The 27,736-nt window shown below is 40.0% G+C and overlaps 1 protein-coding gene across 5 annotated transcripts in view; it reads right to left on the minus strand.

Moving 5' to 3' along the window:
• Positions 1 to 76: 76 nt before the first annotated feature.
• Positions 77 to 27,736, minus strand: part of LOC127413573 (histone acetyltransferase KAT6B-like) — a 79,862-nt gene continuing 52,202 nt past the window's right edge. For 3 of the 5 annotated variants that reach the window (XM_051650813.1, XM_051650814.1, XM_051650816.1), the window contains 15 exons: positions 22,325 to 22,433; positions 20,403 to 20,518; positions 20,133 to 20,214; positions 16,494 to 16,626; positions 15,031 to 15,941; positions 14,237 to 14,358; positions 13,548 to 13,648; positions 13,246 to 13,387; positions 12,580 to 12,741; positions 12,197 to 12,290; positions 10,016 to 10,247; positions 9,566 to 9,722; positions 8,108 to 8,359; positions 6,086 to 6,356; positions 77 to 3,954 (listed from right to left, as the gene is read on the minus strand). In XM_051650813.1, the coding sequence (XP_051506773.1) occupies positions 1,313 to 3,954; positions 6,086 to 6,356; positions 8,108 to 8,359; positions 9,566 to 9,722; positions 10,016 to 10,247; positions 12,197 to 12,290; positions 12,580 to 12,741; positions 13,246 to 13,387; positions 13,548 to 13,648; positions 14,237 to 14,358; positions 15,031 to 15,941; positions 16,494 to 16,626; positions 20,133 to 20,214; positions 20,403 to 20,518; positions 22,325 to 22,433 (5,526 nt within the window). In that variant the 3' untranslated portion in view covers positions 77 to 1,312. Of the gene's footprint in view, positions 3,955 to 6,085; positions 6,357 to 8,107; positions 8,360 to 9,565; positions 9,723 to 10,015; positions 10,248 to 12,196; positions 12,291 to 12,579; positions 12,742 to 13,245; positions 13,388 to 13,547; positions 13,649 to 14,236; positions 14,359 to 15,030; positions 15,942 to 16,493; positions 16,627 to 20,132; positions 20,215 to 20,402; positions 20,519 to 22,324; positions 22,434 to 25,200; positions 27,648 to 27,736 lie in introns of those variants that run through there. The other 2 variants (XM_051650815.1, XM_051650817.1) reach the window with 2 other exon arrangements.

Raw genomic sequence — 27,736 nt, forward strand, 5'->3', positions numbered from 1 at the left:
TCAAAAGAAAGAGCAAAGTTTGTCACAATAAGTGACCAAAATCGGTTTGAAAACAGAGTCCATACACACTTATAAGTCTGTCAGTGGCTCATCATAATTTATTTTCTGCTAAAATGTACAGCATTTAAGTGACTGACTAAAAAGGTAACTCATAAATACAGGACTGTTGCTCTGTTAATTAGTACAGTCAGGATATCCCTCTTACGTCAAACTGCCATTCTGTACAGGTACAAAGGCTACAAAATAAGCTATACAAACAGACACGATACAATTTACCTTTTTACATGCCATCTGTTTTGTCTATCAACAAGGCTACTGTTCTACATTTCAGTAAAATATAAATCAGATGGTTTATAAAGATAAAAAAAAAAAAAAAAAAAAAAAAAAAATCTACAGATGGAATGAAAATGTAAGTTTAAAGGCATTTCATAAAAGACCAACTTTGGAGTAAATTGACACTCATAATAATATTTTTGCAGCTCTGCCCCTTGAAATGTTCTCGTTTTCCCTTCCCCCATTGATTTAGATTTCTACATGTACAAATACTGACATTTACTGTTCTTTGCTATTGTGACAGAAATTGCTTTAAAATTGTATAAAAACAGAAAGCTGCCTCAGGTAAAGGACTAGTTCTAAAGTAACAAATTATACACAATTCGCAATAGAACCTTCCAAGCCGAACATGACAATGTTTGAAATCTTTACAGTATTAGAATCAACAAAAATAGTTTAATTTTTTCCTTCCATATGAGGGAAACCTAAACAAGGCCATACATTTAATATAAAATTGCTTGCTATTAAGCACAACACTGTACAGTACTACTTTGATGCACCGTCACTAACAAAGACGTTATAGCATGCTAAGTATAACCTTACATTTAAAAAAATATAAAAGTTGATTTACAATAATTTAAATCAAATGAAGGCATGAGTACAGACTTACATATATAACCTTGCGATTGCTAAAGGTACATTGAAAAGGCTCTTTTGTCCAAAAACATACAATGCAGGCACATTTAAAGGTTCCATAATGCAGTTTCCAACTTAGAGAATGTAACCTCCATTAAACTGCAATGCAGTTCAAGGGGAGATTTACACTTACACAAATGTTACATTTTTAAATCGTATGCTGTAAGGCTTCCCATAAATATGGGAAAAAAGCTAAAATTTAGCCAATAAACAAAACTTTTTTGCATTCTTACCAAGTGCTGGTTCTTTCAGAAAGATCCATAAAAGCCAACATTAACAATGAAAATAAGAAAACAAAATACCTCAAGTCAACATCACAACCCTTTCATTTTCAGGTCGCTGATTATCGTCTCATATAAGGCCCATTTAAGGGTTGTTTGGACATGCCCGTATTCACGTAACCATGATGACCTGCTGAGCTGTACATCATATTTCCATGGGGAGGGGCCTGCATGGGCTGTTGTGAGTAAGGCTGAGTACCCATCATGCCCATCTGCATAGAGTACTGTGGAGATTGATTCATATAAGTATGATTGCCATGGTAGCCCCCATTCATCATGGGCTGAGTTACTCTATAAGTGTTCATCGCGTTAAGAGGTGCCATATTGACGTTAACGTTCATCGAGTTGACATTGTAAGCTGGCGCAGGCATGAGGTTGACCCCCATGTTCATTCGCGGTGGAATAGCCAGTGTCCTACCAGGAGCCTGCATGGCTACAGTCTGAGGACCCCTTCCATACATCTGCTGCTGGTGGTGGGGCGGCAGAGGGGCTGACTTGGAGCGAATGGACACAGCATGATGGTGGTGATTCTTGGGGGCTATTTGTGTTTGCAGTCTCTGAGAGGAGGCCAAGTTCATATTGGGGGTCGCCATGTTGCGCTGCAGCATCATGGGGGGCGGGGTCATGTTAGGGGGAGGAGTCACAGTAGCCTGTGACTGAGGGCCTCCACCCGTGACTGAGTGTGGAGGCTGAGACAGCGACACCAGGGCAGGATTGTGAGGACTGAGCTGTGTGGACAACGAGCCGTTGTTGTTTGCATAGGATGTGATGGAGTGCGAGGCAGAATGGCTAAAGGGCAAGGGGTGGTCCATAAGTGTATTGGTGAGCTGCTGGAGCTTAGCCAGGCTGAAAGTAGCTGAGTGTCCACCTCCATATTCTCCCTGTCCCATTCGATCATACAGACCTAGGTTGCTGGATGGGTTATTGGATTCCGGGATGTCAGGGAGTTGCATGGGCTGAGCGAAGCTGGCGGGCATGGAGCAGTGTGACAGAGGTTGCTGGTACTGATGTTGTGGATGTTGGTGATGTTGATGGTGTGGGTGGTGCTGATGATGGCTGTGGTGATGACTGTGGCTATGTCCGTGCCCATGTCCATGCCCATGTGGATGGCTGGGCTGCCTCTCAGGCACACAACCTTGTGGAGACTTCACACTGCATCCCTGAGAGGAGCTCATGCTGGTTTGCTGGAGCATGCTGCAAGCGCCAGTATTGTTCACCACAGGACCGGCCATCTGCTGGGACACAGCACAGCTGCTCTGACTGTGGCTGCCACCGGAGGAGAGGTTGCCATAGGAACAGCTGCTCTGAGAGGAGGCGCCCGCTCCTGCTCCTGAGCCACAAATGCTGTTGCCCAGTGTGGAGTCATAACTGCTGGGATTCTCATAATTCTCAGTGGTGCTCTCGATGCTGCCTAGATCACTGAAGCCACTGTCCACCACCTGCTGAGAATGGTCTGACACCGAGGGGACATCCATTATTGGGCTGGTCTCCATGTTATTATGAAGCGAGTGCACAGAGACAGTGCCCTGATCGGGGCTGATCTGTGTGTAGCCGCTTTCTAAAATGGACACGGCTGGACTGTTGACCGATCGTACAGATTGGCTCGGGTGAGAATGGACCGAAGACAGAGGACTGCTGTGATTGGATTGCTGGCAGTCATCAACAGGTGTCATGTGAGGACTCTGCTCAACATGTACATACCTCTGTAGGCTGTGGCAGGCCTCTTGGGTCTCCACACAGTCCTGAAATTGCCTATCCTGCTCTGACTCTCGAGTAAGAGACTGCACTGCTTGAGCGGTCTCCATGTCAATCTCAGGGGAGATGTTATGATCCTCTTTTATTGCAGGGGTCAATGGGCCCATATGCTTTTCATCAGGCTTCTGACTGTTATCCTCTTCCTCTGATTCGGAGTCAGGTGGATGATCAGAGTCCACAGTGTCGTCCTGATGTGCATCCATGCTGGATGCACTTTCAGACGCAATCTCTGTTAAGCACTGAAGAGGTCCAGCAACAGGGCTTGGCTGCTCTTCAGAATCTTTATTACTACTAAGAGTTGTAACTGGCTCAGAGTTTTCAGCAAGGTCCCTTTCTGGTACTGGCTCAGGGTCCTCCATTCTCTGCTCATGGCTATCATCTTCATCATCTGCATCGTGATCGTCCACATGAGTTGGTTCTGGCTCTTCATCCTCATCCTCATCCTCATCGCGTTCCCCAGAGCCTTTATCAACCCTGCTTTCCTCTTCACCCTCTGGCTTAAGGTTCTTGACTTCCTCCGTATTCTCAGTTGACTGTTCTGCATCGTCCACTTGATTTGGTGTTGTCTCATTGGTCTCATCAACACAGGGAGAATTTTCCACAATGTCAGACTTGTCTGTTGACTCGTCCTCATTCACTTTGTGAGATTCGAGCGGCTCGTGGCTGTGGGCCTCTAAAACGCAGGTGTCCAGCTCTGGGTCCTCTGGTCTGGGATCTCTGACGGAATCGCATGGTACAGAGAAGGAAGCAGGGCTGGCAACCTGCTCTTCCTCTTGTTCCTGTTCCACTGTGACCATTGGTGTTTCTGGAGGCGTGTAGAGGTTTAGCTTAAAGCCCATTTTGCGCTCCTTCAATCTCCATTTGGGAGGCCCTCGTTTGACACCTTTGGGCCAGCCTTTCTTTCGCTTTACAGGTCGAGGATTGTCCTTTTTCACTGCTTTAGAAACACCTAAAAATAAAAGAAATTACATTTAGATTTCAAATATGCAATAACTGTTTTAGTGTAGAAAGAATAATAAAATGAATGGTTCTAGCTCTGAACGCTGATTGGTCAACATACTGTTTCAGTAATGCTACAATCTCTGATTTAGTAACAGTAATGAGGCAAAACACATGGGTCCGGATTCAGGAAAATCTAGTAAATAGTAAGAAACTTCCATAAAAGTTCAGGATAAATGATACGAAAAATCATAAGGAGGATCTAGCTATACAAGTATACATCTTAAAGACTTTCAGGAATACAAAACATTAACTTTAAGTTAGAAAGTAAGAAAATAGTTTTGTGAATTTGGCCACTGTTCACCAGATCACTGCACATCACCAACAGCTGATCGTTATTGTTGTTGCAGAGCAATGTTCTGATATCTCAGATCTTGTAGCACAGGGGTCCCCAAACTTTGGCCCGTGGGCCAATTACGGCAGAACCATGCCACATGTCACATGTTTTGACCGGCCCACACTGGAAGCAAGAGACTGCTTTGGTGGCTTTTCATGCCTGTAAGACTGACTATAGCGTGAGCCATTAGAATTTGAGTGCAGGATGTTGAGGAGCATATCACTGGTTTCACCCGCTGAACAAATATTTGTCATTTGAGTCTGAATGAGTTAAGACATCTCATTCATGAACTCGATGTACTGGTTCACTTGTTTGCAAATGAAATGCATGAATCAGTCATCATTAGCGAGGATCTGCCTAACAAGTAAACGAGAGGAGGTGGCAAGTTGTTTGTTCAATTCAGCAATCTTTTTCACCTGTAAGACTGACTATAGTGTGTGCCAATAGAATTCGAGTGCAGGCTGTTAAGGAGCATATCATTGGTTTCATCCACTGAACGAATACGCCACTTCAGGTTTGAGTTGGTCATTTGAATCTGAACGAGTTAAGAATTCTCATTCATGTAGGAACTGAACATACTGGTACACTTGTTCACGAACAAAATGCATGAATCAGTCATCATTAACAAGAATCTGCTGAACAAGTAAACGAGAGGATGTTGCAAGTTGTTTGTTCAATTCAGCAATCTTGTTCAACAAGAAAATAGGCCGGGTGAATTATGAATAAAATGTGACAACTTATTACAATGGCATACCTACTTTACTGAAACTCGCAATAAATTTTTTAGGCTAGTATATTGTCTTTTTTGTATAGCTTGATAAAAAGTCAAGCTCGGCAGTTCACAGTATGATAGATATGCTTTGTTGACATTTGTAGGGAAACACTTGATGCTTGATACAGTAACTTACAATATGATACATGACGAAACCACATATGAACACACACAACTGTCCCGACTGTCGACAATGGCGACTAGATTTTAAATTATTGTCGCAATCAATTATTTTTGGTCACAGTCTGGAGCCCTGAACAGATTGATTTGTCACTGAGATTAAAAAAAATCTTCACCACTACTGGATAGAGCACTTATTATAAATTCTTTGAGCCAATGGATGAATCCACTGATGTAAGATGAAGTAACATTTCACACAGATTTTAAGTTTTTTTTCTACAATAGAAAAACGTAAAGAAAGTTCTGTTGAAATGACTGGACCTTTCACCCCTCTTCATGTCTTGACATGCACACGTCAGTGAACAGAGATAGCCTGTATACAATGACAATGTAGGCCTACCTTAAAGCAAGTTGCTAAGAAATGTATACATACAATAAAGTTACCAATATTAAAATCATGTTCTGTGAATGGATTTTAATAGTAAAATTAATCCATGTAATAAAAACAGAAGAATAATCTCTGACAAAAAAAAACAGACTCACTCTGGCCCCCTTGAAAACATAGCAGACTGACCTGGCCCTGACAGCTAAAAGTTTGAGGATCCCTGTTGTAGCAGAAGGATAGCACTTTATGAAATTACTTAATAAAATATTGTTTAAATTTAAATGTGTATCTTTACTATTTCTATTATGTAGTAACCATTATATGTAAGGTACTTAAAACACTCAATATTTTGAATATAGCCATGGCCACTGCACATCTTGCTTGACAGCAGATTTTACTGTGATTATATTCACAAGAGGACAGCCTCTCGTACCTTATTGCAAATAAAATAACATTTATTTCTTTACCTTCCACATTCCCTCCTCCTTTACACTGATATGAGTGATTGTCATCTCTATGTCTCCTTGGTCTTCCTGGCCGACGCACAGCTACCCTCTGGCTCTTCTCCTCATCCTCACTGCAATCCCTCCTGCTGGGTTGTGCCAGAGGGCTTTCTACATCAGAGTTTTCAAATGGCTCATCTAGCACCTCTGTTCTCTCCGAGATGGTCTCTGTGGTAACACTGCTGTTGATTCGTGTTCTCCTTCGCCCTCTCTTCCGTCGCAGAGTTGATGCCCGCTACGAAAGCAAATACATTTACAGTGAGGCAATTCCCGTAGCTGTGAACATTTACTGAAGTGCATATTGTATGCTTGAGAAAAACTTATGCTTGAGAATGGACTAAACACAGGGAGATGTCAAAGACGGTTAGACTTAACAACTATCATAGCAAGACTGGGGCACTTTTTTTGTGAAAGTGTCCCTGGTGCCCTCTAATCCAAAAAGCAGAGGTTTGGAGGAGACAGATATGGTCAAGGGTGATGCTAAACATAGGGAAATGTGGCTGCGTTGTGAATAGGTTGCTTCATGATCTAAATGCAAGGGTCCATCATTTAGACCACAGTGCCTGCACCACAGGCCATTCATTTGGAAAGCTTAGCCTGCCCAAAACCCCAAATGAGAGTGTGCAGAATCAAGCTGACCACAAGTTCCTCACAACATTCTCTCCCCAAGGCATTTTGGGACAGCAGTATACCAGTGCAAATAATCTGCAGCATTACTTGGTGATGCAGAGCCAAGATTTTCCCCACACAAATCATGCAAACAGTATTGCTTAATTATGGATTTAAGGACTGATGGAAATTGTCTTATCTTTTCCATACGCTAACAAATATGCTTACTGAAAGGGATAGTTCACCCAAAATTGAAAATTCTCATTTACTCACCCTCATGCCATCTAAGATGTTTATGACTTTCTTTTTTTTCTGCAGAACACAAAGATTTTTAGAAGAATATCTCAGCTCTGTAGGTCTATACAATGCAAGTGAATGGTGATCAGGCCTTTCAAGCTCCAAAAAGGAGATAAAGTCAGCATAAACATTCACTGTACACCTTGCCATTGCAGTCTCTAGGCATGATCATGATTTCAATCTCGATTACACTTCCTAGTGCCTGATGCATGTGCAGAGCACTAGATGGTGCTATAGGAAGTGTAATCAAGCTTGAAATCATGATCGCCACGGAGACTGCTGATGTCAAGATGTACAGAGAAAAAGGAGTTACATTTTGGTCTGTTCTCACCCAAAACGAACTGGATCGCTTCAGAAGACGTTGATTAAAACACTGGAGAATGGATTATGTTTATGCTGACTTTACCTGCTTTTTGGAGATTCAAAGGCCTGATCACCATTCACTTGCATTCTGAGGACATACAGAGCTGAAAATCTTTGTGTGTGTTCTGCAGAAGAAAGAAAGTCATACACAACTGGGATGGCATTTTCCTTTTTAGGTGAACCAACCATTATACTGAAGAATATACCATGTGAACAATAAGGATACAAAGAAAGCTAGATAAGAAATGCATCTATTCAGAGTGAAACCACTCCAGATTAGAAATTAGCAAAATTACATATTTTCAAAACCAAAAGTCTTTAGGTTGTCTAAACGACTAGTCGACAAATCAGTCCTAAGAAGGCCTGTATTATTAGGCTGGCTTCGAGATCACCTGACCCAAATTCCAACACAATTTTATAGAGGTGTTTATATAATATGCATTCTTGTGTTCAAAACCATCTAGACTCTGTGCAACGGAACTGAGGGGTCATGAGACTGGACTCTTTTAGACATAACAGTATCTTTAAAACAACGCTGGTGGCAGGACCCTACATAAAAAGAAGGAAAAAAAGATGCAATGGCCATACACATCTGTATGAATATGTATGGCCATAGCAGCTGTGCTTTAAAAGGTGTACATTTAAAGACTTTTTGGAGAGGGTTTTCTATGCAAACTGTCTAACAGCATGCTAATCAAAGCACCATATGATCTTTACCTTTCTCTTGAGACCTTGCCTAGACTGGGATTTGATTGAATCAATGTCTTCGTCGTCATTTTCATCATCATCATCATTACTGCTACTTTCCTCGCTCACATTGTAATCTTTCCTAGTGTTGTTTGCAAATAGTGGGTCTGAGTATCTTCTGCTGAAGTTCTTGCACTTGGTTAGCGGAGGTCTTCTGCTGGTGTAGCCCATCCCTGTTGACAAGTTCATGGACGACACACTGCAGTCTGCACGCTCCCCTGCCTGTTATTCCAAACAAACACAAGCATGAGCTCGCCTAAGCCGATCTGTACAGGCTGAAGGCAAGCAGACAAATAATATCTCGGTGATCTCCACTTTGCTTTAGCAGCGCCCCTGCAGTGCAGAGATTGTCTCTTGATTAGCCGTTGATCTCAGCAACATTTATTTTTAAGCGGCTGTGGAAGATTACATTTCATGGGACATTCAAAGGCATTAATATTACAGTGCTTTGATTTAGTTCATTCAGTAAGCTGGGTTACTCTTGGAAGTGCTTTCAGCTATCTCTGTGAACTCAGCCTGAACTCCTGAAAGGCAAATGATGAGATAAATTTAGCACTTTTTCACACAGGCATCATCTTGTGGCCAATAATGCAGAGCCTAGAAAGGAGTGAGCGACCTACACTCACTGTGATCTGCCTATAGAATAAGTGTCATTTAAAATCACAGACTGGATTTAGATACTGCCATCAAAACAGTCCATGATCATCTTTTTGTGTTGGAGTTCAGTATTCTGCCCTGCAAAGGCCAAACGCAGTAACAACACTTTCTGTTAAAATTTAGCTGTAATTGATTTACCAAAATCTCTAAGAATATATTTGTCATGTGACAGGTGGGTTTGGCTCAACTACGTCAAGATTCACTGAAAACAGACACTATGGAAAATCCATATTTGGTTGAACAATAAAAAACCTTTGTAGCCTTTTTCTTAGTTTAAGTGCTGCCGTAGATATTGCGATTTGGCTTTGATGGGGTAGTATTATGCAAAAAGGGTCCTGTTTGGTTAAAGGGCAAAAGAGGACAATAAAGGAGCATTCTGCAAAATCTATTTTCCATTGCAACATCTGCGGCAAACAAGTTAACAATGCAGACAAAGAACGTAGTAATTTGATGCGAGACAGCTGTAATTGTGAACTGGGCAGCAAGTCACCCAGTGGAACTCTCTGATCAAGGCTCTGCATATGCTTGGAACACACCAAATATTCAGTTGGTTTATTTAAATAAAATTTTTTTTTTTTTTTTTAGCAGGGCCAACCATGAAAGGTGCACTTTGAAAAGGTGGGTTCACTTGCCCTGAATTAAAGCAAACATTTTTAATATTAGAACACACTGTACTTGTTTCGAAAAACAACATAAAAAAAAAAGTTGACAGTATGAGCGTTCATTAAGGCCCACATCAAAACATCAATAGACCTTTTAGCCAATGCCTACCTGTGGCCCAGCCCTCTGCAGTTCTACGGACGGGCTTCTGCAGACTGAAACTGGAGACCAGCTCAGGCAGTCGGGGTCTACCTCATGAAGTCGGGGCTTCTCTCTCAGTCTTTCCATGTGTTCTTGAATCAGCTGATGTCTTCGGATGATCACAAACCTAAACAATCATGCACAGAAACATGTTAGGAAAATGGCATTCAACAAACCACACAATAAATCTTTCACATTGACATCAACTGTCTGCACACTTTAATGCATGAGTTTTTTTTTTTTTTTTTAATAAATAAAATGGTTTTTAAACAAAACAAAAAGTTACAAAAATATTATGTTAGAAAAACACTGCTGTACATTTTGTAATGTTTCCAGTAACGTCTGTGGAGATAATATACTTCACTATGAGCTTGTGACTTGTCAGACTGACAGATACCACAACAACTCAAACCAACCCACCTGCCATCCTGGAAATCAATCATGTTGAGCTGCTGAAGTGTGGTAGCGATGTCATGTGGACACATGCCCGTGGCTCGGCTCAGTCTCCTGATGCTGGCACTCTTATCTGGGTGGTTGTGCAGGTACTCCAGTATGACACTTTTCCAATAAGCCAAGTAGGACAGACGACCCAGATCAGATAGAGGCTTCTCTGGGGAGCCGGCCTGGCCCTCCAGTCTGGAAAGTAAGTAACCTGGAAAGACAGAAAGAAAGACAAAGAGAGATGATGAAACAAGATTGCTTATGAGGGTTGTTGTCAGATCAAGTTTGAGTGTCACTTTGACAAAACATGAAACAGCTCAATCCCAATTTAAGACATGGCTCAATCCTTATCTGCCATCTCTTAAGATCTAGGGGCAGATTTCACAGGCTTGAACTGGATACTATTCTACATTTAAACAAATGCAATGCTCCTCTGAAAGGTCCGTCACAGGTTAAGGTGTATGATGGGAGGCAATCAGCATAAATAAGGGACACAAATAAGTGTCATTACATTAACAATTAAATGAAAACATGGCAAGAGAAAATGGCAATGATCAAGTGCAAATTTTTTTTAGCCATCTTTTGATTTGATCGCTCAAAGTTCTAACAGATAGCATAAGCAAAGTCAGATAGTCAGACTGAAAATTTCCAGATGCTCTGTTATACAGAAATTATTTTAGTCTTTTGCATTTCCATACTATATGTAATGGTTCAGCTAATTCTAAACGGAGCGCAAATCAAAATCAAAACATTCATAAGCAAACAAATGATCCCATAACATTCACTGAGTTTAAGGGCATGCTTACCTTTAAAGGGGACCTATTATGCAAAATTCACTTTTACATGGTGTTTGAACATAAATGTGAGTCAGCAGTGTGTGTACACAACCACTCTACAATGTTAAAAGTCCACCCCCTCCTCTTTCTTATATTTCTATTAATCAAAAACAGTGTCTCAAAATGACTGGTTTTCGTATCCGCTCTAAAGTGACGTCACTTTAGAGTATGCCATGCCCAGGACTAGTGACGGACTCCACCCTATTATCATAGATCCTCCCCTGAGTGATCGACACACAGTCCGCCATTTTTTTTCCGCGCTGGAGCAGCTACAGTGAGAAGAATAATGTCTCAACTTCGTAAGCGTCATAAGTGTTCTGTTGTTGGCTGTAAAAGTGAACATAAAGAGTCTTCAGTGGCTCTGATGCCGGGAGTACATGAAGACGCAGTGGACAAGTTTTGTTTTTGAAGAAAATGTGCCACAAAACATACCAAAATTCGTGTATGTTTGTGCAGATCATTTTACACCGGACTGCTTTGTGAATGAGGGTCAATATAAAGCAGGATTTAAAAAAAATTTGACTCAAGCATGGATCAGTACCAACTGTTTGTGTTCCAGCTTTATATCCTGAAGATGTAAGTATCGCACTTTATATTTTGTGAATGTTTGCAAATCACCTTTCCGAATGTGCTTGTTAGCTGATTCCACGGCTAATGCAGCTAAAGTTACCATTGTCTCTGATTGTATTCACGGAGACCAGAGCTATGTCGATATAGCTTGTTTGCACATGACGTCACATCACTGCGTTGCTGTGATGGAAGATGGAGGGCAGGAAGTGATTTTCTACATAAGAAGCACTATCACAAACTCAAAATGCCTATGTGCTCATACATATATGGCTGAACTCCGTTATTTACGGTGTCAGTCATATTGGTTCTAATTTATTGTTGCTATAGTATCCGAAGCACGAGCTGTAAAGGCACAGCCCTCTTCCGGAAAGGGGTGGGGAGCATCAGCTCATTTGCATTTAAAGAGACACACACGAAAACAGCGTGTTTTTGATTCCACACAAAAAGAGGCATTTACAACATGGTATAATAAATGATCCGTGGGGTATTTTGAGCTGAAACTTCACAGACACATTCTGGGGACACCTGAGACTTATATTACATCTTGTAAAAAGGGGCATAATAGGTCTCCTTTAAATAACAGATTACAATGAAAGACACAACTAGGCATTCTTTTGGTTTCATCATGACTGTATAGTTTGAAACAGATCCTTTTTTTCTTCAATGCAGGACACAGAAACATTTGTTCATGATACAAAGAATCTTATGTTCACATCCCATAACACTTCAAAAACCAGTTAATGAATAAACTTACTAAAATCAATGAGGAATCTCCCAAATCCTTGCCTTTGGTACTGAGGCATGATCATTATGCAGGAGACATTGTACTTCTGCTGGCAAAGCTTTTCCTGAGGGAGAGAGAGAGAAATAGATAGTGTGTGTCAGTGCACTGCCAATGCATGCAATTCACTGCACCTGCCTTTGTCCTCAATTGAACCAAACACCACACAAAACCCTCCAAACACAATGCAGAAATGTTCAGACTCCACTGTACAATAAATCCTATCTTAAGCAACCCAACAGATAGCAACATTCAGAGCCGTTGTTATTCTGATATACACTAACACTTTCAGATTATTATTATTTTTTAAATATATATTTCATAATAATATCTGATAAAAAGCTGGGGTATAATACCTTTGAGAAGTATCCGACAAGATGACAGCCCTTGTCATCTCTCTGTGTTAGAACATAGAAGAGAAAAGGCTCCACATCGTAATACAGAGTCTTGTGGTCCAGAAAAAGCTTTGCCAGCAAACAAAGGTTTTGGCAGAAAATTTTGCTGATATTTCCGTCAACCTGAGAAAATAGGAAACAAAAAAGAGATTAGATGATGCAATAATTAATTCTAATAATTAACACTAATAATAACAATTAGCACATACAGTACATGACCACAAAGCAAACACAAATGAACTACAACACTCTAATTTTGATTTCACTGGGTCTTTAAATTCAACTCCTACTAGTGGAGTTTTCACACGTGAAAAGCAAATTTTATATACACACGATAATCAAAAGGCCTTTCACACTTTTGGAAGCTTGCTAGGATTTTCATGCAATGTATTTTGTTTACTGGATAAATACGATGCTGTGTCCCAGAAGAACTGGCATAGTCTGACATGATATATTCATGGAGGTCCAGTTCTCATCCATGATCGTAAAATGTGTCTTTCGAGGGGTTAGGTGCTTCATAGCCTTTGATCTCTGGACATGCCCCTCTTGTGCTCATTACAAATGCAGATAAAATAAAATTAGGATGCGGATGAAGATGTGCATGAAGATTTAAGAGGCAGAACTGACCTCAAACACAGAGAGGTTACCCTTCCTGTAGATCTCATTAGCTGGCGGATGAAACCACCCACATTTCTTTGAATGCCTCAGCAGAATGTCCTGGCTTTTCATGTACTTTAAGCAGAACTCGCACAGATAAAGCTTCAGTAATCTGAGGAGGCGAGCAGCAATGAATTAAAAATGTGGGATAAATTACAACACCAGGGAGAAATCTTTAAATCACACTCTAGTTCGCATTCGCTTAAGGCTGTATATGGCAAATATTATGAAAAATTAATTCAGCAAGATTTCTAACAGCAGTTCAGATTTACCTTAAATATTCTGGAGGGTACGGTGAGGAATACCAGGTTTGTATTTCATATTTCCCAAACTCAATCAAGGGAGGGGATTGTCCTTGATCACCACCAGATTTCTGTTTAAAAAAAAAAAAAAAAAAAAAAATCACAAGAGATAAGCAGAATTTCCTTGAAACTTTAAACAGAATTCGATATTTACATGATCTTAAGAGAATGCTTAGGTGTTCCGAGTAGCTTTTAGCATGCTGATTTGTGATAGCTAGCGTGTTCTGGCTGGTTGCGGAAGCATTGCTACGTAGTCTGTAGGGTGTTGCTATGTGGTTGCTTGGGCGTTGAGAGTATGTGCTAGATGGTTGCTTACTGGCCAAAGTCAACAGTGCTCTTTATAACATTCTGGTCCCTGGACACGGCTAGATTCTGTGCAACTCTATGTGATTTTATAGTTTAATTACAGTATCTGTCAGGTAAAAATCCAATCACAGAAAAGCAATAGGACCTCTCTCCCTAACAAGCCACATAATTTGACACATCAATCATGTCTGTAGCACAAATGGTGCAGGTCGGGTTATGCACTGAAGGTTCACACTTAGGGTTTTTTCAAAACCCTAACGCCAAGTATGAGCAATAGTAATAGTGATGCTTGCCTAAGCCAGCACCACTAATTAATGAATACAGAGGAGATTTGAATCTTGTTCTCTCCTCACCTTTGCTGTAAGCTCCTTGATGTGCCTGAACAATTTCAGATCTTCCTCAGCCACATGGTCATTGAGTAAAATCATCCTTCCTTCCTGTTGCTCTCTTCTTAAGCATCTATCTGCAGTAAAAGCTGCAAGAGTCCAGAGAAAAAAAAAAAAAAAAAAAACTTTAAAATATCGATGTTTACAACAGACAACAGTCTATTGTAAAAAAAAACAAAAACAAAAAAGATGCTGACTTTAAAACCCAAACCTAATATGCACGAGCACTTCCTGCCTAATAAAATAGCATTCAAAATCACAACTGCTAGGAGATACACAGCATGCAAATCACTGAAGTCATGGAAGGGCAGCAGATAGGAAAGGCTCATATCAACATTGCTGGCCAACACACTAACCTCAAACCTCTAACCGCACATCAGGTTGTTTCTAGGCAACAGTGCCCTCTAAACAAATACACCATTTGTGCAGAGGTTGAGAGGGAACCAAACCATGAGCAAGGGTCATTTGAAATGCAAACACTTTACATTAAAGTGCTTGTTACTAAACGGAAAAAGCATCAATCACTTCGGTTTGAGAGGCAGGTGTGAGCAGCATGAGGACTTGAGCAGAGAGGAAATCTAAATACTTGGAAGGATTTAGTGGCTTCACAATTAATAAAAATTATAGAAGAAAAAAAAAATGCAGAGATGCAGTATTAGTTAAAAAAAAAAATCTATTTTATTTTGGTTCTAAAAACTAGGAAGATGAATTAAGATGGAAAAGCTGGCTGGCCGTTTGGAAGTTCAGGCCCCTATGCTTACCATGGTTTGGGTCAGGTTTAACACTTCCGTCTGCCAATCTGCCCTTCCCTGGTGTGGTGTGCTCCCTCTGTGGGGAGGCCTTAAACCTAAACCTGCCTAGCAGCTTGTGCTTTCTCAAAAAGGGAGTTTGCTTGAAATGGAGCACTGACTTAAATGGTCGGCCCCGCTTGGGTGGCCATCCTGAAGCCGAATTGGACAGGGATGCTAATTTACTCACGAAACCCTTGACGGGCTTCTTTCCTTGAAGATGTAGGGACGTTTTGGGTGAGGTGGAAGTGTCCTGGGTGCGCCGCGTACGCTTGGGCGGTGCGTAGCTGGGGAGTCCCTTTTGCCGGGACAGTCCCTGAGTGGTAAAGATGTGAGACAGTCCATCAAAGAGTCCCTTCAGCTGGTTGTTGCCTGGGAGGCTGCTGAGGAAGGGGCCACTAGACTGGGAGGAGGAGCTGTGTGGAGAGTGGGCAGAGGAGGGTGAAGAAGACTGGACGGGGTTCAGTGAGATGGGGCTGTGTCCTTGCGAAGGGGAGGGGGTAAGGAGAACGCTAGATGGAGCGTTTAACCTTGCACCTGGTGCCGTCGAGCTGGAATGGGGTTCACGCCGCTGTTTCCGATAGCCACGCTTCCTGGCCTTGTGCTGATTCGTGGAGCCCGACGCCTCAGCACGCAACCGTCGACCCAAGGGCGATGGCGTGAAAAATTTGGAAAGCCCGTCTATGAGACCTTTGGTTTTGTTGTTGAATGGGGGCAACGTGGTGAGGGTGGGTGTGGATGTGAGGGGATCAGTGGGACTCCTGCCGTCTGTGGCGGGTATAAAGGTGCTTGATGAGGGTGGGGTAGAGAAAGTGCTTATGGAACCCCTACCATGCCGTTCTTTGTCAGACAGCTCAACGGATCCTGGACCACCACTGTCGGACCTGTAGAAGCACGAGATGGTTCATTTAAAACATGCCACACAAAAGAATGGCAATCTGTGTGTACATCTCCACTGTGACTAATGAAAGGCCTAAACCTTGATTCGAGAGCCTGATTTCACAGCTTCAACAACACATTCCACCATGTCTATCAGTGATCATCAAACCTTTAGGAAGGATGTAATCCCCACAAGTCTTGCTCATTTAAAAGCTTACTGCCCCAGACTCACCCAGTACGACTGACAGCATTCCGACTGAGCTTTACTTCACAGCCAGACGTTAAAAATAGACTTCAAAAGAATGCCCCAGGCTGAAAGTACATTCTAGCAGCCATGCTAATTTTAAACCTTTGGATGAGAGGGTATGAAAACCTACATACAATCTCTGCAGTAAAAAAAAAAAACAGCCAAGGTTGTAAAGAACAAAAACCAGAGTAGGGCATCAAATAAGAACATTAACAGTTTAGGTAACATGCACTGATATAAGATCTGCAAGCTTAAACCTGAAGCTTAACGAACAAGATAGAGACAGTATGGATGAAATTACGTATCGTACATTGTTGGATGTGCTAGATTTTTTCTTGGCCTTCCTGGCTTTGCATATCGCTTTTTGATCTGGGCCGCTGTCTTGTGTAGCAACCGTTTTTCCTCCTGCTCTTTTGGCTTGCATACTTGGCAGATCCACATTCCTGGGGGAGGTCCGGGGGGGGAGGCAGAGACAGAAAAAGAGAAGCATTGAGAAATGGTTCATGTCTGCAGATGTGACACTTTTCAAATATTTATTTGTAGTGCTCAGCACAGAAGACCTGCTGTGTTTTTAACTTCATTTCCACTGTCTTTAGAAGAAAAGGAACGGAGCAAAGGAAAACAAGCTTTCTACAGGTAACTGTCAAACAATGAAAGGGTAAATAAATGACTTTGTAGTTGTAGCCTTTTTCTAACATGGCTTCAGTCTACTCATCCCTGTAAAGGGCAAGGTAACAAACTCAAATTGAGTGATTAGCCTTTCCATCTTTGACATGAGTTACAACTGAATGTTTTGCCATTAGTTAAAATGACACCCAATAACTTCCCAATATTTGTAAAATAACCAATAGGATCAGTCACAAGACTAGACCAAACAATATTCCCTTTAAGTTACATGCTTATATGGCTTTACATTTCTGATGTTGATTCTGTGCTGGCCAAAAGAAAAAAAATCCATGCAGAAGGCAGACTCAAAAAAGTGTGTGGAAAAGAGCTGGAGATGTTTTGAATCTGAGCTAAAAATAAAAATAAATAAAAGTGAATGGGCAGAATGGGCAGCATTTTATCCAGAGTCGATCTGCATTTATTTTCATTATGGAATTAAAGCCATCAGAAATCTTGCAAATGTTTTGAGATAACAACCCTTATGCTACAAAAAATATAGTGCTTTAATTCGAAATGACACGGACAGACTTAATTTCAAAAGATCTGGAAGCCCAAAGAGGTCATGCATGATTATTGATACTCGTGATTTGACATCGATCCATCTTTCTATCCTTCTTTGTACAAGTGTGTGTTTTAGTTATGGCATTTTCTTTCACCCAAAACGTATAGGGATAGTTCACCCAAAAATGAAAAATTATCTTATTTACTCACCCTCATGCCATCCCAGATGCGCATGACTTTCTTTTTATAGCACAACACAAATTAAGATTTTTAGAAAACTATCTCTGCTCAGTAGGTCCATACAATGCAAGTGCATGGTGATCAGACATTTGTAGCTCCAAAAATCACATAAAGGAAACATAGAAGTAATCCATATTAGGGATGGGCATGAGTGAAAGCAATAATCGATCATGAAAACGATGATCGATAATGAAAATGTGTCACATAAATTTTCACAAATTCACTAAATTGGTCTGGCACCAACAATCATGCCATGGTCAAAATGACTGAGATTAAATTTTTTCCCCATTCTGATGGTTGATGAGAACATTAACTGAAACTCCTGACCCGTATCTGCGTGATTTTATGCAGTGCAGCCACACGACTGGCTTATTAGATAATTGCATGGATGATTGCTGGTGCCAGATGGGCTGGTATGAGTATTTCTGTAACTGCTGATCTCCTGGGATTTTCAAACACAACAGTCTCTAGAATTTACTCCGAATGGTGAATGCTATTCTGAGATGTGGGTTGGTGCTGTTTTAGTGGCACGAGGGGGACCTGCACAATATTAGGCAGATGGTTTTAATGTTGTGGCTGATTGGTGTATATACAAACATGTCAAAGAGGGGCCTTTTTTTAAATTGAGATGAATTACATTGTGATTTTCAGCGGTACCTTGATTGTCAGAGACATCTCATAGGAACCAAACTGATAAATGATGCTGCAATGCTAGCGTTTGTTCTACAGGTTTACGATAATCAAAAGAAAGTTTAATCCATCATGTTTTAAACATCTTTCTCTGGAAACGTTTGCTAAACAAGTTTTATTGTCATATAATGTAGAAAATTTGACTCAATGTATAAAAGTGAAGGTTTATCATTGACCTGTAAATCTCCCTCAGTGCCGACATGTCACATACCTGCATTTCAGCAAAATCAGAGCTGAAGATTTCCGCACGAGTTCAACATAAAGTGGTGTTCTATTGCAGTTTTCCCAGTATGAAGTTTAAATTCAGAGTTAAATGGGAGGAAGCATGAATCATCACAGCAACAAACTCCAACAGAGCGCAGCGTGACATGCTGTCTGGGGCAAAGACAGCACTCCAAACTCTAGAGAAGCGCATGCACACACACACACACAAGGCGTGCTACTTTTTTCCACATCTAGATGAACCACAGGTGAATGTAACAGAACGCAGGGTCTTCAAAACTATTTTCAACTTAACACAGCATTTTAAAAACGTGATGATGATTATGGAGTCTCCAGTCACGCCAACCACAGTTTGCAGATACATGGTTCAGAAACAGTACACCTACTAAGCTTATTATGGTAACCTGAAGGAAGAACAGACATGCGTGTTCTGAGCATTGTTTCAATTAATTGGCTAGCGAGTCTTAACATAATGACAAAATATCATGCATTATATTTAGATTATACCCCCTTTTGTACTTATTGCAACAGATTACATTGTAACAGCCTATAATAATGAATAGATACTGAAACAACGACACGCAATGCAGCAGCTAAAGACATATAACATACAGTATATGTATACTATATATGAACATATCTATGTGCCCCCCCCCTCCCGAGTACTCAACGAGTACTCGAGTACACAAAATGACCAAAATGCCCATCCCTAATCCATAGGACTTCAGTGGTTAAATCCATATCTTCAGAAGCAATTTAATAGATGTGGGTGAGACACAGAACAATACTGAAGTACTTTTTTTTACTCTAAATCTCCACTTTAATGTTCACTTTCAGATGTGAAAGTGAAACTAAACAGGCACCACGTGACTTTAAGATGTGAAAGTGAAAGTGGAGATTTAGAGCAAAAAAAGGACTTAAATTTTGATCGGTTTCACACCCACACTTATTATTATTATTTAGCTTCTGAAGATATGGATTTAACCACTGGAGTTTTATGGATTACCTTTATGGTTTCCTTTATGTGATTTTTGGAGCTACAAAAAGGTCTGATCACCATTCACTTGTAATAAATGGACCTACAGAGCTGAAATATTCTTCTAAAAATATTTGTGTTCTGCTGAAGAAAGAAAGTCATACACATCTGGGTCAGTAAATGATGAGAGAATTTTCATTTTTGGGTAAACTATCCCTTTAAAACACAAATGGAATTTCTTATGGCAGAATGTCAGCTCCTCTAGCAGTTACACATATACAGAACTAAAGGCTTTAGTAAAATAATCTTGTTCTGCTCTATCAAAACACTTTATGATGCCATTCCCTTTTTATCTTGGCACTTACATGCCCATTTCCGACAAACTGCCATTAACTAAAAAGGAAAAGCACAGTCATTTGCAAGCCAGAGGCAAAATCATTAACAATGAGAAAGACAGACTGACTGTGTGTGTGTGTGTGTGTGTGTGTGTGTGTGTGTGTGTGAGAGAGAGAGAGAGAGAGAGAGAGAGAGTGTGCAGGACGCAAGGTACATATCACCTTACTATGGTGCAACTAGAGCCCTTTGTGTAATGGCACATTTCAACAGCTTCACCTTGAGAACACAAAAACATAGGCAAACAAAGGCCTGATGTACCTTTTGGCATTCTGGAGAGTGGTGGGTCACAACACTCCATGTGAAAACCCCTGTCACAGGAGTCACAGAAGAGCATCTCATCCTGAATCCAAACATATTGAAAAATATGTTAGACATGCCAAAACATAAGATACAGTATACACTATATCCATACCACAAAAGCAAACATATTGCAGTAAAACTGTCAGAATCCTGGCAGTAGAGAAGATGACAAAGTGTCAGTGAGCAGGAACTGGGCCAAGGCCATCAATACATTTGAAAAGAACTTACAGCATTCTTCCCCTGAATCTGACAGGAACTGCATGTTTTGCATTCAATGCATTGCCACCGCAGAGCCTTGACATTTGCAGTCAAATCAGCAGAGAACTTCAGACATGATGGATGGCCTTTGAGGAGAAATTTGGAAGAAAAAAACAGACTTTAGAGAGAGTATACTGAGTCCTCAGAACATGCTCAATTATAAAGTGACATTACCTAATCCTTCAACTTTGGCAGGAAAGCACAAAAGCTCTTGGTGAAACATTACAGGATAAATGTTAACAGAGACTTAATCAAGCAGAGAGAGAGACAGAACATTCTCCAGCACGTCAAAGCGAAACAAATTAAAGATTCCCCAACTGTGGATCAGTTAAATATTTACACATGGCATCAACAATGCGAAGAGCCATGCATGAAGACTTTCCGAATTCGGTGTCTAAAAGCACGGTATTATCAAACACTTCTGTGCAGCTAATTAAAGATAATTTGATCTTAACGAGGCAGAAACCGTATGCTCGTACACTGTAATGGCAGTCGATCCATTATAGTCATGTAAAAGCGTGCACTCCTGTCCCTTAGGGCTGCAAACCAGCTGCGATTTACAGTGGGAGCATATTTTCTAGACTTTCATGAACACTTAATGAAAACCACCTCTGCATTGTTAAGTCAAACTCAGCCATAAAAATGTCACCGGGAGAACAATTCCTTGTGGCATTTCAAAATCATTGTACAAAACAAATTATGACATAAGAGCAGGTAATTTAACAGGAACATGGCAATTCTGTCTGGAGAAGGGGAAAAAAATTAATAAATTAGACTGAAAGAAACAAGCAAGTGAACATGAAGCAGGACAATCACATCTAATAAACTGCACACCTTTCAGCCTGAATCAATCAGTGACTGTGGAAAGCCCTTCTGCCATTACTTTTTTACAATACACACGACAATTCTATTCATTTAAAAATCACTTCAGCCTCTAAGTACCCAGAGATATTTTGCCACAATTTTGAAACATATCGCCCTGAAAAAAGTATTCCCAAACAAGATAACATCACAAAAAACACCTACATACACGTGAGCCATCACCAGCCTCCATTGCACACAGATGTGGATGATCTCATAGACAACTGGGAAAGCCCTTGACAAATCAGTCTGTTTCCCTCCTACCAGGGTTTGACACTGGGGGATTTTACAAGTGGTAACTGAAGAATATATAAGTGGTAGTTTCTCTTTTTCATGCAAGAACTCTAATAAAAAAATATCCATTTTAATATTTTTCTTTAACATTTTCAGAATAGCATCCACAAATCACATGAATATTTGCATTATCAGTTTAAATGTTTAATAAAAAGGTTTAACAGTTTTACTCAAATTAAAGTAGTTGGGTATTTCTGGCAATATTCATCTATGACTGTCTTTATCCTGTCTCATCATCTGTCTGGACATTTCCTATGCCGTCTCATATTCCTACACGTCTCGTTCATTGACTCACTCATTGTGAAATCTACACAATCACATGATTATATGATGTACATGACCTACACTGTCCCTGGTTGAAAAAATACTGTACTACTAAAAATCTGTCTCTGTATTTCCATCTGTGTATCTGTCTAGGCAATAAAAATATGTACTTAATAAAAAAAAGACAAAGGCTGTTTTAAATATCCTTGCTGTCGGAAACTAGATATAATATTATCTAAGCAAATATAACACATTCATGAATGTGTCATTTCCACAATTCTTTACAGTTAACCAAACAACATCTTTGATTTGATTTCAGCCGAGTGGTTAGTTACGAAGTCTGAGTCACACTTCAATAACAACCAATAACATTCCTAACATGATGATAACGTTTGGCCAGTTGGCACAGATGGTCAGATGCAATGTCCACATATGGACACGGGTCGGGCTGAGAGTTCAAACACAAGTCTTACCACTGCTCCCACAGTCAGCACAGGACAGCAGCTCCTCTGGCCTCTTGTCTCGATTGGACTCCTTTGTGCCCAAACAGAAGCTGCATATGGGTATGGGGTCAGCACGTGGCTAGAGAAAGAAACAAAAGGCAAAAATATTAACTTTTTTTGTTGGACTAGACTTTGGTTTGAGTTAAACAAGCATTCTGAAAGAAACGTTTCTTTAAAATCCTCCTACATCAAAGCAACTGGTGGAGTGGTACCGATTACAAAGTCGAGATATTTAACCAGATAAAAAGCAAAAAGAGACTACTGCAGTGAAATGCCTGCACACCATGTGAAACAACATAAGCGCAGTGTCTCAATATGGTCACAATTGTTTAGAATATTTGAGCAATTCATAATTATTTACAAAAATACATTGAAAAACATGTTTTTCCTAAACTTTCTTAATTTATACAACATAGACATGCACCTGACTTCAGCACTTGATGTCACAGATGTATTTAGGACCAAGGACATATGGCTTATGTGTGGCTGCATATATGAACAGAAAAATAATGTTACATAGACTATAGATCTGATATGAATAAAGGATAATAATGTCTGATGCAACATAATGACTTGAAGCAAACACAAACAATAAGCGTAATGGATTTGCATATAATGTTAAAATATATTGCACCAATAATTAAATAAAATGTGTCATGTGCAGACAGATAAAGCCCATGTTTAAATCAAGCAGGTTCAATTAAACAACATCTATTAGTAGTGTATAAAGGTGGATTTACACCGTATATGGTAACAGAGTTCCCTGTTTACTTTCAATGGTAAAAAAGGGTGGTGACTTTAAATCAACAAGCATTCAGCTTTTAACAGGTTAGTTCCCTTCAGAACAGTCTGAAATTGCTTCCTTTTTCCAATATAGTGCACTATGTGACATTCAATATAAAGAGAAATAGTAAACGAGTGATTTCGTACACAGCCGAAATATATGTGATTGGTGGGCAGACATTTGCTGAGTTTTATTCAGTTATTCATGGTTAAACTATTTAATAGAGAAACAACTAATTTTATGGAGACAGAAAATACATTTATTTATTATTCTTTTAATGCCATGTTAGCATCAATGGCAATTGTCATGGCAAGATCATAGTAGTAAAAAAAAAAAAAAGGACAAACAATAATTAAAAACACTGCTTAAATTACAACAAAAATTATATATGATCTTTCAATTTGACATTTGATAGAAATTCTATTTTTTTTCCCCTGGTGAAACCTTTTTAAACACATCAAATAAAGAATTTTCTGAATATAACTGTTGTCTAGGGTTCTTAAAAGCAGGACAGTCCAGTAAAATATGCTTAACAGTCAATGATATTTTCAGAAATCTTGTTGGTGGTTCTTCAACTTTTAATAAGAACACGTGTTAGTCTTCAATGACCAATACGACACCTTTTGTACAGTTTGATCATGTTTAGATTAAAAAGGAAAACAAGGGAAGCCTCTTTCATTTATAACGGTTGACTTCATATACTTTGTTATGGACACACATCCAATTCCATTTGCCACTTTGAGATATTAGAGTCAATTATAGGTTTGAGTTCTGATGGTGGAATTTGACATTCTGTAATTTCCAATTTAAGGGCTTCCTTAGCAACAGTGTCTGCCTGTTTGTAGTTACCTGGCAGTCCAATATTGCCTAGTACCCAACAGAAAATTGTTAAAATTGTGTCCCTTCTTTAAAGATTCGAGCACTTGAAGGCAAGATTGAGTCTGCGCAAATTAAAAAGTTTAGTTGTTGTGCACACTCTCTGTTCTAGAGATAGGTGCAATGCTCCGGCCTTGGCTGTAAAAATTGAGCTTTGTCCTGGAATACGGATGCAGAGGTGTTGCTGTCCAAAAACTACTGCTGCAGACACACATTTGTCCATCCTAGACCCATCTGTGTATACAGGTTCATTCAAACAAATAAGGGAAATAAAATGTGCACTCCTACAATATTCTACAATGTATTACAAAATAAACTATTAAAAGTAAACATTGTCATATTTCATCAACAGTGTATCATCACCATCAACAGTTGATCTTTAGTGATATTTTGTCATAAATTTTCCATATGGCTTAATGACTGTGATCTGCTCTGCAACAGCTGAAAACACTCACAAGCCCCCACGCACTTCGAGAAATTATAACAGTGCCGTGTTTTCACTCTGAAGGACGCAGCGCATGAATTTATTTAATTAAATCATATTCTTTCGAAGTTTGATAAATCCCATTAGGTCATATCAAGATTCCTGTCTTTCTGCCCCCAAATTTAAGACCTCTTTAAATAAAAATTAAGACTTTTGTTGTATCATTTAAGATATTTAAGACTTATGACCTTTAATTTTGGTAAACTGATTTCAAGACATTAAGGATCCACGGGAACCCTGCTTTAAAATCTTGCATACTCCACTGTAGGGCTGCAACTAATGATTATTTTGATAATCGACTAATCTAACAATTATTAGACCGATTATTTGACTAATCGGCGATTATTGCAACGATTAATCATTAGCACTTAACCGATTATTCAGCTTGTGCCCTGACTTAAAAGGTTGTATTAAACATGCTTGCTAACAATGAGGACAAAATCATCTTTTAAAAATACCTCTAAATGACATTCACTGAATTAAAGTAAAACTACTTAGTTTAATTCAGTAAGGAGTCCAAGGACACCATGCGAGAAGCAGACGTGTGAGACACGAGCTCTGTGAACTTTGCTAGTTTTTTTTATTATTTTCATGTTATAATCCGGTGAGATTCAATACACCCAGTTACATACTTGCTCTTTGAGGTAAACATGGCAAAGAAGTCAAAATCCTCAGACTCTGGAGACATTAAAAGACACTTACGTGTTCAAGCTGAGGCCTCTGATGGGCCTGCGGACCAGGGAATCGATTTGGACAGCACGTCGGTAGATGAAATTCAATGTCAACTGTCCAACATCTCTGTAATGCTGACGAAGGTTGTTGCTGACTTGGAGGATCTCGCTGTAATACGTCGATCGATTACGGCAATGGAAACCAAATTCTCCGAGTTGGTTACAAGAGTGACAGAAGTTGAAAGACGTATCGATTATCTTGAGTCATCGGAAAGGGAATTATCCGCTATTCCGCCAGCGTCCAAAACAGATTTGGAATTAATTTAGGAAAAACTGGAATATTTCGTAAATATAAGCTGAAGGAATAACATACGAATTGTTGGAATTCCTGAGCATGAAGAGGGCAGAGATATGGTGAAATTCCTGGACGAGCTCTTCGAGTCTTCTCGACATAACAGGTCATAAACTGGAAATCGAACGAGCTCACAGAGTCCCGGCTCGCAGAACTGCTGAGGGAGAAAAGAAATACTGCCTCGCAGAACTGCACCGATCAATTCTGGCCAAATTTCTGAAATCATCCGATAAAGATCTAGTGTTGCGCCAGGCGAGGAGCAAAGGAAAGCTTTCTGGACTTTGTGAATTTGACGAGAGAAACGCAATCGGTTCAAGGAATGTAAGAAACTCTTACACCAACAGAAGATCACTTTTGCACTGATGTTCCTGGCCAAACTGAGAATAGAAACGAAGAATGGTCGCAATAGTATTTACTTGTCCAAAACAGGCACTCTCCTTTATAAATACATTGGAGTAAGCCATTTGATGTTTCTTATATTAGTGGACTGACTCACGGTTCAGGGACTCTATTATCAGAGGAAGCTAGGTGCCATTTTTGTTTCTTTTTGTGCTGGCTCCGCCTAGCGGCTGGAGTTTGTTTTGTGGCATGACTCCAAGAAACTTTTGCATTGACGGACGATCGTTTTTTACACTGATGTTCCCGGCCAGATCGAGAATGGACACTATGGATGACCGCAAAATATCTACATGCTCACATAAAGGACGTCTTTTATAAAGTTGACGGGCTGAGTAAGTTATGGTGTATTTTTTTTTTTTTTTTTTTTTTTTTTTGTGCGGCCTCCGAGTTAGTTTGGCTCTTGATCATCCGATGAACCGGGATGCCGGTTTTGTTTTTCGTGCTGGCTCTGCCTAGTGGCTGGAGTTGTTCTGTTGAATAACACTCCTTTGGAACAGCTGTGGATAAATCTGTTCGTTCTTTGTGCTTATGCCTCCTGTTGGCTGGAGTTTGTTTTTGTGGAGTATTTTTAAGGGACAGTAGAATGATTACATCATCTGCTGAACTCATAACAGCTGGCTCACTGAACAATTGTTTGTCTGTCCGAGGAAACTGAACGGCTTTATATCAGCTGGAGTTTGTTTTGCGGAGGATCACACCTCGAGACGGTTCTGTGAATGAGTCTACATGTTTTTTCTTTTATTCTGCCTGTTGGTTGGGGTCTGTTTTACAAAGTATTTTCTGTTATGTAATTTTGCCTCACAAAATTTGTATAGAAGCATCGGACTTGAGCAATCCGATGGCAAAGTTATCGCGGGGGCTCTCGTAGACGTACATGGACTCTGAGTTTAGAGGGATTAACGCCAGTTGGCGCTGTCGTGTGCGGGGTTAATGCGCATGTTTTTCTTTTTTCTGTTTGTTTTGTTCGTGGGGAAGTTCAGGGTTTGACTGTTGCATTAATGGGCAATGTGGTCTGTGTAATCTTGTTTTTGACACACAACTTTTTATTTTATTTTATCAATATGTCAAATGTTAATATGAATAAGTTGTCTCTCTCCACATGGAATGTGAATGGGTTGGGGCACCCTATAAAAAGGTTATTTCTTTTCTTAAATGTAAGAAATATGATAGTGTTTCTTCAAGAAACACATCTTTCCCCACAAGAAGCTGTAAAATTTGGTAAGATATGGGGTGGACATGTTTTCTTCAGTGCTGGCTCAAGTAAGAGCAGGGGAGTCATTTCATTAATAAGTAAACATCTAAAATTCAAATTTCTCAAACAGATTAAAGATAAATTAGGAAGAGTCATTATTGTTTTAACAGAAATTCAGGGGCAAAGGTTGATTTCGGCTAATATTTATGCGCCTAACGCTGATGATCAGGGCTTTTTTATAGATCTTGAAGGGATGCTGCAAGCCGCTGGCACCACTCATGATATAATATTGGGAGGAGACTTTAATCTTTTGATGGACTCAGTCCTTGATCATAGTGAAGCAAAAGTGTGTAAGCCCCCTAGAGCAACACTGACGCTTCACAGGATGTGTAAAAATCTTGGTCTTGCAGATATTTGGAGACTTTTGAACCCATCTGGAAGAGACTATACATTTTTTTCATCAGTCCATAAGATTTATTCTAGAATAGATTTTTTTTATTTTTTATATCCAAGTCCCTTATTTCATCTGTTGTTGACTGCTCAATTGGAAACATCTTAGTCTCAGATCACGCCCTGGTGAGTTTGGAGATGTTGCCACATATGGAGAAAAATAAATCATATAGT

Source organism: Myxocyprinus asiaticus, chromosome 23, assembly GCF_019703515.2.
Source record: "Myxocyprinus asiaticus isolate MX2 ecotype Aquarium Trade chromosome 23, UBuf_Myxa_2, whole genome shotgun sequence".
Lineage (NCBI taxonomy): Eukaryota > Metazoa > Chordata > Actinopteri > Cypriniformes > Catostomidae > Myxocyprinus > Myxocyprinus asiaticus.